General features: G+C 39.8%; 1 protein-coding gene across 6 annotated transcripts in view; it reads left to right on the top strand.

Moving 5' to 3' along the window:
* MLLT3 (MLLT3 super elongation complex subunit) overlaps positions 1-13,903 on the top strand; it is a 388,749-nt gene that overhangs the window by 234,222 nt on the left and 140,624 nt on the right. For all 6 annotated transcript variants that reach the window (XM_073666190.1, XM_073666179.1, XM_073666162.1 and 3 more), the window contains one exon: positions 7,325-7,407. In XM_073666190.1, the coding sequence (XP_073522291.1) occupies positions 7,325-7,407 (83 nt within the window). The remainder of the gene's footprint in view (positions 1-7,324; positions 7,408-13,903) is intronic.

Raw genomic sequence — 13,903 nt, 5'->3', positions numbered from 1 at the left:
AGATGATGTGGAGTATCAACCGGAAGACACAGACTGTTCTGATCAGTCTGATGAGGAGGTCACTGGTGCTGAAGCTGCTCCCGCTGAAAGATTCAAATCCAAAAGTGGCAAGATCAGTTGGAGCTCAGTACCTCCAGATGTACATGGCAGGGCAGATGCTGCAAATGTCATAAAAATGACCCCTGGGATCACAAGGTTTGCTGTGACAAGAGTAAGTGACATCAAGTCATGTTTTGATCTGTTTATGTCATTGTCAATAAAAAAGTCATTATTGCTATGACAAACCTTGAAGGAAAAAAAGTCCACAGCAACATGTGGAATGACCTTCATGATGATGTCCTAGATGCCTACATTGGTGTTCTTCTCCTTGCTGGAGTGTACAAATCCTGCAATGAGGCCACTGATAGTCTCTGGGACGCATCGACAGGCAGGAATATTTTCCGGGCAACAATGTCACTTTAGAATTTTCAAATGATATCAAGAGTCCTCAGATTTGACAACAGAGACACCAGAACAAAATCTGACAAACTTGCTCCCATCAGGGATATTTGGGAGAAATGGGTGCAGCTCCTTCCACTGATGTTCAACCCAGGGCCAGAGGTGACAGTAGACGAACGTTTTCTCCCTTTCCGCGGAAAATGCCCCTTCCGGCAATACATGCCAAGTAAGCCAGGCAAATACGGCATAAAAATTTGGGCAGCCTGTGATGCAAAAACTAGCCATGCATGGAATCTACAGATTTACACAGGCAAGTCTGCAAGCGGCATCCCTGAAAAAAACCAAGGAAAACCTGTAGTCCTCGATATGACTACTGGACTGCAGGGTCACAACATTACTTGTGACAATTTTTTTACCAGCTATGACCTTGGACAAGCTCAGGAGGAAAATCACCATGGTGGGCACAGTGAAAAAAAAACAAACCTGAGCTGCCCGCTGAATTGTTGCAGATGAAGGACAGGGCTCCACTTTCCTCAAAGTTTGTTTTTACAGACACCACCACTGCTGTTTCATACTGCCCCAAAAAACGACGGAATGTGGTACTGATGTCCACACTTCACAAAGATGCAGCTGTGTCATCAGGAAGTGACAAAAAGCCCAGAATCATCCTGGACTATAACAAAAACAAAGGAGGAGTGGACAACCTGGACAAGCTGACTGCCACCTACACTTGCCAGCGAATGACTAGGAGATGGCCAATGGTTGTATTTTACAACATCCTTGATGTGTCAGCATGCAATTCATTTGTGTTGTGGACTCACATTCACCAAGGATGGAATTCAAAGAAAAAACACAAGCGGAGGATGTTTCTTGAGGTACTAGGAAGATCCTTTGTCAAGGCGCACATTGACCAAAGGGAACGAGTGCCCCGAGACCCAGCCGCTGCAGCCTTGGTCCGACAACTCCAGAGCTCAACAAGTGCTTCGTCCACACCCACAGCAACACAAAGAGCATCATCACCAGCATCCTCCTCAACCAGGCCTGCCTCAACATCAACCACAACAGCCACAACCCCAGTGAGACCACCTGATTCTAAAAGAAAGAGGTGTCAGGTGTGCCCTAGCAATAAGGACAGAAAGACAAACACATCGTGCTTCGGCTGCAAAAAATACCTCTGCAAAGAACACACAAAAAGTGTCACTTTTTGCCACACATGCATCTAAATACTAATGCATCTAAAAACTAGTTTTTGATTTCTGTTGATTTGCTTGATTGATTGTTGTGTTTGTTTGACCTAGAAAAGCTACTCTTTATTATTATTGCTATTAATGTTAATATAATTTTCATCTTTTATTTGTATTAAAGTTCTATAAAAAAAATCAGTTTTTTGCCTTTTTCATAAAGTAGTTAGATATGGGTCAAAACTGACCCGTAACACCATAGATGTTACTAGAGTTAATAATATAAAATATATATATGTATACTTTTTTTTACATTTAAGAAATGTGTTCTAAAACCCTTCAGTAATAGGTAATATAACAAACTTTTTTTAAGTTTATATTATTCTCTTGAGGTTCATTTGACAATATTTTTATATTTAAAATGAAGGGTATGCTCTCAAATGAAAGGCCCAGGGGGCCACAACAAAAATATTAAAATCAATCCTTACATGGATGAGAAACCCTAACAAGGTAACTAAGAGGTAAGAAACAAATTGGATCATAAATAACTGTTTTTAGGGTATCCTAGGGGTGATTTAAGACACGGGTCAAAACCGACCCGTTAACATAAGAAAGAGTAACAGAAAGCTAACACAAGAGGAAGGGTTTTCCCATGAACAAAACTTTATTTTAATCAATAGATCTTGGAATGATGATGATTTCCACAATTGGATGAATTTAAATAAAATGTCCCTATGCTGAGATAGTCATATAAATGTGCCCCTGCTACAGTGGTGGCCAAAAGTATTGGCACCCCTGCAATTCTGTCAGATAATACTCAGTTTCTTCCTGAAAATGATTGCAATCACAAATTCTTTGGTATTATGATCTTCATTTAATTTGCTTGCAAGGAAAAAACACAAAAGAGAATGAAGCAAAAATCAAATCATTGATCATTTCACACACAACTCCAAAAATGGGCAAGACAAAAGTATTGGCACCCTCAGCCTAATACTTGGTTGCACAACCTTTAGCCAAAATAACTGCGAACAACCGCTTCCGGTAACCATCAGTGAGTTTCTTACAATGCTCTGCTGGAATTGTAGACCATTCTTCTTTGGCAAACTGCTCCAGGTCCCTGATATTTGAAGGGTGCCTTCTCCAAACTGCCATTTTGAGATCTCTCCACAGGTGTTCTATGGGATTCAGGTCTGAACTCATTGCTGGCCACCTTAGAAGTCTCCAGTGCTTTCTCTCAAAGCATTTTATAGTGCTTTTGGAAGTGTGTTTTGGGTCATTATCCTGCTGGAAGACCCATGACCTCTGAGGGAGACCCAGCTTTCTCACACTGGGCCCTACATTATGATGCAAAATTTGTTGGTAGTCTTCAGACTTCATAATGCCATGCACACGGTCAAGCAGTCCAGTGCCAGAGGCAGCAAAGCAACCCCAAAACTTCAGGGAACCTCCGCCATGTTTGACTGTAGGGATCGTGTTCTTTTCTTTGAATGCCTCTTTTTTTTCCCTGTACACTCTATGTTGATGCTTTTTCCCAATAAGCTCTACTTTTGTCTCATCTGACCAGAGAACATTCTTCCAAAACGTTTTAGGCTTTCTTAGGTAAGTTTTGGCAAACTCCAGCCTGCCTTTTTTATGTCTCTGGGTAAGAAGTGGGGTCTTCCTGGGTATCCTACCATACAGTCCCTTTTCATTCAGACGCCAACGGATAGTACGGGTTGACTCTGTTGTCCCCTCTTAGTGCAGGGCAGCTTGAACTTGTTTGGATGTTGGTCAAGGTTCTTTATCCACCATCCGCACAATCTTGCGTTGAAATCTCTCGTCAATTTTTCTTTTCCGTCCACATCTAGGGAGGTTAGCCACAGTGCCATGGGCTTTAAACTTCTTGATGACACTGCGCACGGAAGACACAGGAACATTCAGGTCTTTGGAGATGGACTTGTAGCCTTGAGATTGCTCATGCTTCCTCACAATTTGGTTTCTCAAGTCCTCAGACAGTTCTTTGGTCTTCTTTCTTTTCTCCATGCTCAATGTGGTACACACAAGGACACAGGACAGAGGTTGAGTCAACTTTAATCCATGTTAACTTGCTGCAAGTGTGATTTAGTTATTGCCAACACCTGTTAGGTGCCACAGGTAAGTTACAGGTGCTGTTAATTACACGAATTAGAGAAGCATCACATGATTTTTCAAACAGTGCCAATACTTTTGTCCACCCCCTTTTTTAGGTTTGGTGTGGAATTGTATCCAATTTGGCTTTAGGACAATTTTTTTGTGTTTTTTCATTGAAGACAAATTAAATGAAGATAATAATACCAAAGAATTTGTGATTGCAATCATTTTCAGGAAGAAACTGAGTATTATCTGACAGAATTGCAGGGGTGCCAATACTTTTGGCCACCACTGTATGTTCTGTGTAATGGCTGTGTCTGACCATGCAGGGACATGGTCTGCTCATACCACATCTCCTGGGCGGGGGGGGAGCACAGTAGAGTATACAGACATTACAGCAGGGGATCGCAGCCTATTCTTTCTTTGAAGTAAAACATTGTTTAAAAATAGGCAGTGAAATTTTTTACCTCACAAAAAGAATCATTTGTGATCCCCTGCTGTAATGTCTGTATACTCTTTTGCTTCCTTCCCTGCCCAGGAGCTGTGGTATGATCAGACCATGTTCCTGTATGGTCAGACACAGCAATTACACAGTACACAGCAGGGGCACATTTATAAGATTATCTCAGCACAGGGACATTTTATTTAAACACATCCAATTGTGGAAGTTATTATTATTCAAAGATCTATTGCTTAAAATGAACTTTCTTTCGTGGGAAAACTCCTTAAAGGAAAGCTTGCCCATTACTCATATGACAGTTTTACAATTGGAATTTTCAGCACTTACAGCTGTATTTTGATACCAGATTTAACCATGTATGTAATATTAATCGATCTAATTACAATTACTGTATCGTTACTTTCTACAGCTAATGAACTACCTAAATCTCCAGAATGAGACACAACTGCTAACCACCTGCATAATTATAGGGCCGTGTTTATTATAATCTGATAATCTGAGAGTTGAACAATAGGCTATGTTAGGCTATGTTCACACGCTGTGTTTTTGCTGCGGTTTTTGTTGCTTTTCTCATGCTGATACAGTTTAGTGTCTGTTCCTGAGTTTTCTGCACCAAAAACACAGCAGAACCTGATACCTGCGGTTTTTGCTGCATTTTTGCCCTTACTCAATGCTTTCTATGGGTGAAAAACACTGCAGAAACGCTGAAAGGAGTGACATGCTGCAGATATCAAAAAGCAGCAGTTTTCCAGTCAGGAAAAAAACAATATGTGTGCATGAGATTTCTGAAATCTCCTAGCTTTTGCTGCTACTGTAAAACGCAACTTTTAATTTGCATAAAAACGCACCAAAAACGCAACGTGTGAACATAATTTGAACCTTCTGCTGATTAGCGACATAGAAACTGATCAGTAGTCATTTAACCCCTTAAGGACTGGGCGAGTTTTATTTTTATTTATTATTTTCTTCCAAGAGCCATTTTTTTTCCTGTCGACAGCCATATGAGGGTTGTTTTTTTTTTTGTTGGGTGGGGGTGGGGGGCTGTTTTTTTGTTTGCACCAGAAGTTTTGAATGAAACCATTCATTTTAACATTTAATTTAATGGAAAACCGGAAAAAAATTCCAAGAAAGAAAAAAATGCAAAGCACTGTGGGCCTTATTCTTCCCTTTGCTTCAGATGCACAACTACTCCGCTCTCAGGTGCTTGCCTTTTATTCATTATAACATCATTTTTATCCCCTATATATTTCGGACGCTCCTGATGAAGCTATGATGCAGTAGTGATACGCGTGGGGATCTTGCTCCACCTGGCATTTTATCCATGCCTCGCTGATCTTATGTGGCTTCACTTTGCAATTTTTTCAGTAGGTCTTTATTTTCGATTTCTCTAGGGCTGACCGCCCCTTTAATAACAGGTATTATCTTTATTATATATTTTTCTTTGCTTCACTTCATGGCTAACAGTATAATGATGGAGTAATTAGCGGACATACAAATCAGCCTAATAATTCATTTTTTTAAGTAATTTGTAATAAAATAATTAACTAATGCAACAATTATATTTGTCAAACTGTCACTTCACTATGTTACAAGAAGCAAAACTGATGTCATAATTTTCTATTTCGAATTACAGTGCATTCATTGTCACGGAAACTTTCTAGTTTAAGAATTTAGTCTGTAGATTCTGAAAAACTTGTATTGGTCTGAATATATTATTCTCCTAATCAATTCCCTAATAATACAATATTTAATTTTTTTTTCTATCACATAAGCATACCGAGCATTTCAGGTAACTTTTTAGAATAAAGGTGTGTGAGGAATAACACGATTTCTGGTCATTTTTTTTTTACTTCTATCCTGCATGTTTCACCAGCAAGCTTTCTCTGCTTTTTAGATGTTTCTGAGCTAGTGGGTGGAGAATGGCTGCTATGTCTCCCAAGCACAGCACACACAGACATGAGGCATTCATTCTCTCCTGTGTCTATATAGAACCCCTTCAGAAGCACAGCATGTTGGACAGTACTGAGCAGTGTAGCTGGGAATTCAGCTCTAGGTTGAGAATATAAACAGTAGAAAGCTACAGCATGATCTGCCCATGAATGAACCTCACTGCTCTTCCTCCTCCTCAATCGCCTTTTCATATACATTTGATCCAGCTGTTTTCTTGAACCCTACTGTAAATTATTACAAAGAATACGTTGTCCATTTATTGAAATCAGTTGGTTACAGTGTATTTGATTTCTGTAGAATGCTGTATAGTTGTTTTTTTTTTTCCGTCATGAAAATGAGGCGATTACGGGTGTGTATAAAATTGGCAGCATCTAGGATTTACGTGGATGAAAGCGGATTGCTTTTTAAGTGTGCTATCCGAAATACTGTGTGATAATTGTGTACCAATGATTGTTCGATCACCCAAGTAATTAAGAAATAGAAGATTGTTTAATCTGTGGGGTAAGGTTACAAAAGCAATGTCTAGTTATAGAAACCGTTATTTGACTTGCAGGCGCTTCTTTTAGAAGGTCTGATAATAAGTATTTTCATTGAACTTTCAATTCCAGGCTTGGCCTTTAGTTTTCTTTCTTGACAGATGCCATAACTGTGAAACCTCAGATAGTCTCAAAAACACGAGTGAATTAACCCTGTGGTTTCTGAGTGAGAAATTTACCATGGCAAGAACTTAGATGAATTCAGTTCAGAATAGTGCTGGTGATGTGGTTAACTTGTCTCCACCTGATAAACTCTTTATCACTTATCCTTTGGATTGGTGACGCCTTGTTGTCACCTGACAACACCTTTTAACCTGGTAGTACTAGCCAGTGACTGATCTGAATCTGGTGCCTAATGCCACTGATGTTTGGCACTGTCAAAGTACGGCTACGAGACAGTCATGCAGTCCTTGGTGTTTGCTAAACCAGTTATCAAATTTCAAAGCTACTATGAGAACTCTGGTGACCAAGTGCAGAGCTAGAAGTTACTGTAAGTGATACACCCCATCTATTGATCATCTTGAATGGGCAGTGTCACCATAACACAATAAAACTCCACGTTTATTACTCCACAGGAACCAATTTGACACTGGCGCACTATTGTGTGTACAGCACAGTGCCATACTTATTTTTCATTCTTTGTGTTTCAGTGTGTAAAGATCCTCCCTACAAAGTAGAAGAATCTGGTTACGCTGGTTTCATTTTGCCAATAGAAGTCTATTTCAAAAATAAGGTACGTTTCTCCCATTTAAGCTTCGGCTTTTACTCTAGAACAAATATTTAGCTTTTTTTGTTATGTTTTAAAGTAAATGTCGTTAGTTTTTAGGGGTTTGTCTCATCGCATGACAGCAATGTCTAGTAGATGTGGGTCAAACTTCAAGCATGTTCAGAATTGTTTGGAACTCCCTTATTAAGGAACAGAAGACTGCAAATGTGCAGCTAATCCAGCACTTCATTTTTGGGGGTGCGTAACAGGGCACCATTTTTTTTTCTTGTACATGCAGTCCCATTTCTGAGAACTGCTTCTATCAGAAATTTAAGGCATATCCGGTGCTATAATATAGTACCTACTGTAGCTCCAAAATTACAAGTATACACTGCTTGATGTAAATGAAACCATAGTGAGTAAATTAGGAAGTAGACGAGGGTTAAGACAAAGTGATTTTGGCAAAAAATAAAATCTTAATGTTTTTCAAACTTAAGGTAAATTTTCTATTTAATTATTTTTTAATTTCTTTTTTTTTTTTGTGTGGGTGGGGCCATAGCCAGTTAGTGTGGCCCAGTAGATTTACTAAAACTTTTACCAACAAGTGTTTGATATTATACCAGAAATATTGGTCAGACATGCTGAAATCTAGCCAACTCATTATGGTCAGTGCCTCATAATCAATTTGGTTCATCTTACACTAGCGGACTCTTTTTCAGTACTCTACTAGAGAAGATGCACACTCAGCTAGGGAAGGGGGTGCAGGCTGAACTGGATCATACCAAGACCTTCAATGTCGCACTATTAAATACTATGCAATTAGTGAAAAGTGTATTCCCAATTTATATATATTCGCCACACAGTTGATTTACAAACATGAGCGATGGAACATAAAGCGATATGTCGTGCCGTTTCGACCCACTTCAGGGTCTTTTTCAAACATCGCTAGGAAGCTCTTTTGTAGAGGTGCTACTCTGGGAGAAGGGAAGACAGTTCCCTGTAGTGGTGTAGCCTTTACTGGTGATGGGATCTGATGCAGGATGCTCTGTCAATGTAATCCTTTCTTCTTCAGGACTGGCATAAGATATTCACTTCTTGCTTTATCAGCACAATATTGTCTGTCTGTGCAAAACGCAGCTCATAACGATGCTGGATCACATGCAACATCTTATCCCCAGGCCTTCTCCAATAGTCAGGCACTGGATTATTCTGCCCTTACCGTGTGCTTATGCTTACTATCAATTGTAGTTCTTCAACAACTGGAATGCCATACACTAATTATACACACAGTACTGTGCAAAAGTTTTAAGCAGGTGTGGAAAGAAGGCAGCAAAGTGAATACGCTTTCAAAAATAGATGTGTTAATAGTTTGCATTTTGTTAATAGTTCAAATTAAAGAGAAATATAAATACAATCAATATTTGTTGTGATCTCTCTCTGCCTTCAAAACTCTCATGAATACAGATGAAATCATCAATTCTTCTAGGTACGGTTACACAGTTTCTGAAGGAACTTGGCAGGGAGGTTGTTCCAAACATTTTAAAGAACCACAGATGTTATGTAGATGTAGGCTTGCTCAATCCTTCAGTCTCTGAAAGGTAATTCTGCACAGACTTATTGATGTTGAGATGAGGACTCTGTGGGACCATATCCTCACTTCTAGGACTTCTTTATGTTGGCTGTTTATTTGGTGTGGTTCTCAGTTTTGACAAAAAAAATGTTGAGGACTGTGGACATAGTAGTTGGCCAAGGAAACTTGGTGCTGCATGTGAAAAACACACATTATGAAAGTTACCTTTGAAATCAGATGATATCCAACAGTGCTACCAGCTCAGAGTTGGTAGCAACCAGCTACAGTGGTGTGAAAAAGTTTTGTCCCATTTCTGATTTCTTATTCTTTTGCATGTTTGGCACACTAAATTAAATTAAAGGTTTTAGCTCACATAACAAATTTAAATATTAAAGATAACAAAAGTAAACACACAGTTCAGTTTTTAAATGTAGGTCTTTATTAAGGGAAAATGAAATCCAAACCTACAGGGCCCTGTGTGAAAAAGTTGTTGCACCCCCCCCCCATCCCTAAAACATAAAATAACTGTGGTTTCTCACATCTTTCGGAAGCTGAGCTCAATTTTCCTAATCATACACAGGCCTGATTACTGCCAAACTTGTTCTCAAGCAAGAACATAAATATGACCTGCCTGACAAAGTGAAGTAGACCAAAAACAAAAGATCCTCTAAAGCTAGACATCATGCTCAGATCCAAAGAAATTCAGAAACAAATGAGAAACAAAATAATTGAGATCTATCAGTCTGGAAAATGTTATAAAGCCATTTCTAAATCTTTGGGACTCCAGCAAACCACAGTGAGAGCCATTATCAAATGGTGAAAACCTAGATCAGAGGTGAACCTTCCAAGGAGTGGCCGGCCGACCAAAATTACCCCAAGAGCACAGCGACTACTCCTCCAAGAGGTCACAAAACACTCCACAACAACATCCAAAGAACTGCAGGCCTCACTTGCCTCAGTTAAGGTCAGTGTTCATGACTCCACCATAAGAAAGAGACTGGGCAAAAATGTTATGCATGGCAGAATTCCAAGATGAAAACCAATGCTGAGCAAAAAGAACATAAAGGCTCGTCTCAGTTTCGCTCGAAAACTTCTTTATGATCTCCAAGACTTTTGGGAGAGTACTCTGTGGACTGATGAGACAAAAGTTGAACTTTTTGGAAGGTGTCTGTCCCATTACATCTGGCGTAGAATTAACATAGCATTTCAGAAAAGGAACATCATACCAACAGTAAAATATGGTGGTGGTAGTGTGATTGTCTGGGGATGTTTTGCTGCTTCAGGACCTGGAAGACTGCCTGTAGTAAATGTAACCATGAATTCTGCGGTCTACCAAAAAATCCTGAAAAAGAATGTCCGGCCATCTGTTCGTGACCTCAAGCTGAATCGCACTTGGGTTATGCAGCAGGACCGTGATCCAAAACACACAAGCAAGTCCACCGCTGAATGGCTTAAGAAACACACAATTTAAGACTTTGGAGTGGCCTAGTTAAGTCCTGACATTAATCCGATTGGTATGACCTTAAGATGGAAGTTCATGCTTGGAAGCAATCCAATGTGGCTGAATTACAATTTTGCAGAGATGAGTGGGCCAAAATTCCTCTGGAGCATTGTAAAAGACTCATTGCCAGTTTTTGCAAACGCTTGATTGCATTTGTTGCTGCTAAGGGTGGCCCAACCAGTTATTAGGTTTAGGGAGCAATCACTTTTTCACACAGGCTCTGTAGGTTTGTATTTCTTTTTCCTTTAATAATAAAGACCTTCATTTGATAACTGCACTCTGTGTTTACTTGTGTTATCTTTATCTAATGTTTAAATTTATTTTGTGATCTGAAACATTTAAGTGTGACAAACCTGCGATAGAATAAGAAATCAGGAAGGGGCTTTTTCACACCACTGTATGTCCAATGACTGTTTGCAGAAGTATGGCAAAAAATGGTCTACATGAAAGAATTCCAGCTGAAAACCATACCTTTGACATGGAAGCAAGGTCAAGCAACTCAACTATGCACAAAAATAGGAAATTGAGTACAGAAAAATTGCAGCAGGTGCTCTGGAATGAGGAGTTAAAATTTTTAAATACAACCCCAAATTTTAAAAAGTTGAGACTGTGTAAATTAAATTATAAAAGAAAAAAAAAAAAAAAAAGCTATGATTTGGAAATCTCATACAGCTATATTTTATTTTAACAGAACATAGAAAACGTAAGAGAAGATTAAAGTTGGACATGTTTCCATTTCATTTGAAAAAAATAAATAATTTTGAAATGGCAGTAATACATCTCATAAAAGTTTGGACAGGGTTAAGAAAAGGCTATAGCCTAAGTGGTGTTAATGAAGAACTGTGGATCAATTTTCTACTAAGTCACATGAGTGTGTGTGAAAAGAGCATGTTACAGAGGCAGAGTCTTTCAGAAGCAAACATGGTCAGAGGTTAACAATCTGAACAACGGTGTCTAAAAATTACAAAGACTTTGAATATCCCACCATCTAGAGCATGTAATATCAAAAGATTCAGAGATTCTGGAGAAATTCATGTACTCAAGTGACAAGGACGATGGTATATATTGAATGCTTGTGATCTAAAGACCCTCAGGCAGCACTAAATTAAAAACAGGCATGATTCGATTGTACTGCATGGGCTCAGGAATACTTCTAGAAACCATTGTCAGTAAATAGTTCGCTGCCGTCTTCCCTGGGCCAAATCTCATTTGATATTAACTGAGGCAAAATGGTAAACTGTTCTGTGGTCAGATGAATCAAAACTTGAAAATGTTATAGAAACCACGGACACTGTGTCCTGCGGACTTGGAAGGAGAGGGACCATCCAGCTTGTTATCATAATACAGTTGAAAAGCCTTCATCTCTGATGGTATGTGGTTACACTAATCTCTATGGCATAGACGGCCTACACATCTTGAAAAGCACTATTACTGCTGATCATTATACAGAGGGTATAGAACAACTTATTGTCGTGCCGGTAACTCGCATTCCTTCTCAGCGCCGTCCTACTCACTGTGGTCACCACTCTGCTTCTAGTGTCAGGGATCTCGCTGAGTTACCTATTGGAGCACTCCCAGCACTGCTGCGTCTTCCTGCTGTTTCCACCTGGCTATAGGGAGGCGCTGCCAGACTTTGCAGGAATTTAATCCTACAGTGTCTTGCAGAGTTCGGTTTCCCCGGCCTATCCCCTTCCAGCAGGCCATATATTAGGCAGCTCATCCCTCCACTCCGTGCGTGAGCTTTAGGTTCTAGTTTGCGGTCCACTTCTAGTTTACTGTCTGTGTTTTCCGGTTTAGTCTCTCCTGTTACCGGCCCTTCTAGTTTAATTGTTCTGTCTGATCTCTCCACTCCTGACCCTGACTTCATACTCTGACCCTGTGCTGCCTGCCCTGACCCCATACTGTCTGAACACGTTTCTGCCTTGGCCTTTTGTACCTCATGTTCTGCCTCTGACCCTTCGATCAGCTGTTGCAGGTCTGGGGACTGTCCTGGAGTGGCACCTGGTGGCTACCATAACAGCCAAGCCTATCCTCACCATCAGAGGCTCAAATGAAAATTGGGTAGCCACTTAGTCACGCCCCTCCAAGGTAAGCCCAGCCAGCGGCACAGTGGGTCCACACCCTGCTGGTTAGCCTTGTAACAATGCCCCTAGCATTGGTGATTCTGAAACCTCCTTCCACCTCTGCCTTGAAATTGGTCCTGTATATACAGACCGAGCTAAATCAAGTTCATGACTGATGGAGATCAGGATTTTGCATTATTGAAATGCTAAATAAATGATGTAATTTTATTAATTGCACAGCCTTACTGCCATGGTTTCATAAAACCGAATGTTTGTGCTTGCACAATGCAGTTAGATCTACCTATCCACCCCATTCATTGCAATAAATGATATATAGATATATATATATATATATATATATATATATATATATATATATATATATATATATATATATATATATATATATATATATATATACACACATATACACATACATACAGTGCTGGCCAAAAGTACCCTTACAATTCTGTCAGATAATACTCAGTTTCTTCCTGAAAATGATTGCAATTACAATTTCTTTGGTATTTTTCTCTTCATTTAATTTGCTTGCCAGGAAAAAACACACAAGAGAATGAAGCAAAAATCAAATCATTGATCATTTCACACAAAACTCCAAAAAAGGGTCGGACAAAAGTATTGGCACCCTCAGCCTAATACTTGGTTGCACAACCTTTAGCCAAAATAACTGTGAACAACCGCTTCCGGTAACCATCAATGAGTTTCTTACAATGCTCTGCTGGAATTGTAGACCATTCTTCTTTGTCAAACTGCTCCAGGTCTCTGATATTTGAAGGGTGCCTTCTCCAAACTGCCATTTTGAGATCTCTCCACAGGTGTTCTATGGGATTCAGGTCTGGACTCATTGCTGGCCACCTTAGAAGTCTCCAGTGCTTTCTCTAAAACCATTTTATAGTGCTTTTGGAAGTGTGTTTTGGGTCATTGTCCTGCTAGAAGACCCATGACCTCTGAGGGAGACCCAGCTTTCTCACACTGGGCCCTACATTATGCTGCAAAATTTGTTGGTAGTCTTCAGACTTCATAATGCCATGCACACTGTCAAGCAGTCCAGTGCCAGAGGCAGCAAAGCAACCCCAAAACATCAGGGAACCTCCACCATGTTTGACTGTAGGGACCGTGTTCTTTTCTTTGAATGCCTCTTTTTTTTCCCTGTACACTCTATGTTGATGCTTTTTCCCAAAAAGCTCTACTTTTGTCTCATCTGACCAGAGAACATTCTTCCAAAACGTTTTAGGCTTTCTCAGGTAAGTTTTGGCAAACTCCTGCCTGGCTTTTTTATGTCTCGGAGTAAGAAGTGGGGTCTTCCTGGGTATCCTACCATACAGTCCCTTTTCATTCAGACGCCGACGGATAGTACGGGTTGACACT

Source organism: Phyllobates terribilis, unplaced genomic scaffold (genome assembly GCF_046119375.1).
Source record: "Phyllobates terribilis strain yellow unplaced genomic scaffold, ASM4611937v1 Scaffold_1__5_contigs__length_1240528914, whole genome shotgun sequence".
Lineage (NCBI taxonomy): Eukaryota > Metazoa > Chordata > Amphibia > Anura > Dendrobatidae > Phyllobates > Phyllobates terribilis.
Note: the sequence above shows the minus strand (reverse complement) of the source record. Positions and strands in the feature narration are given on the sequence as shown.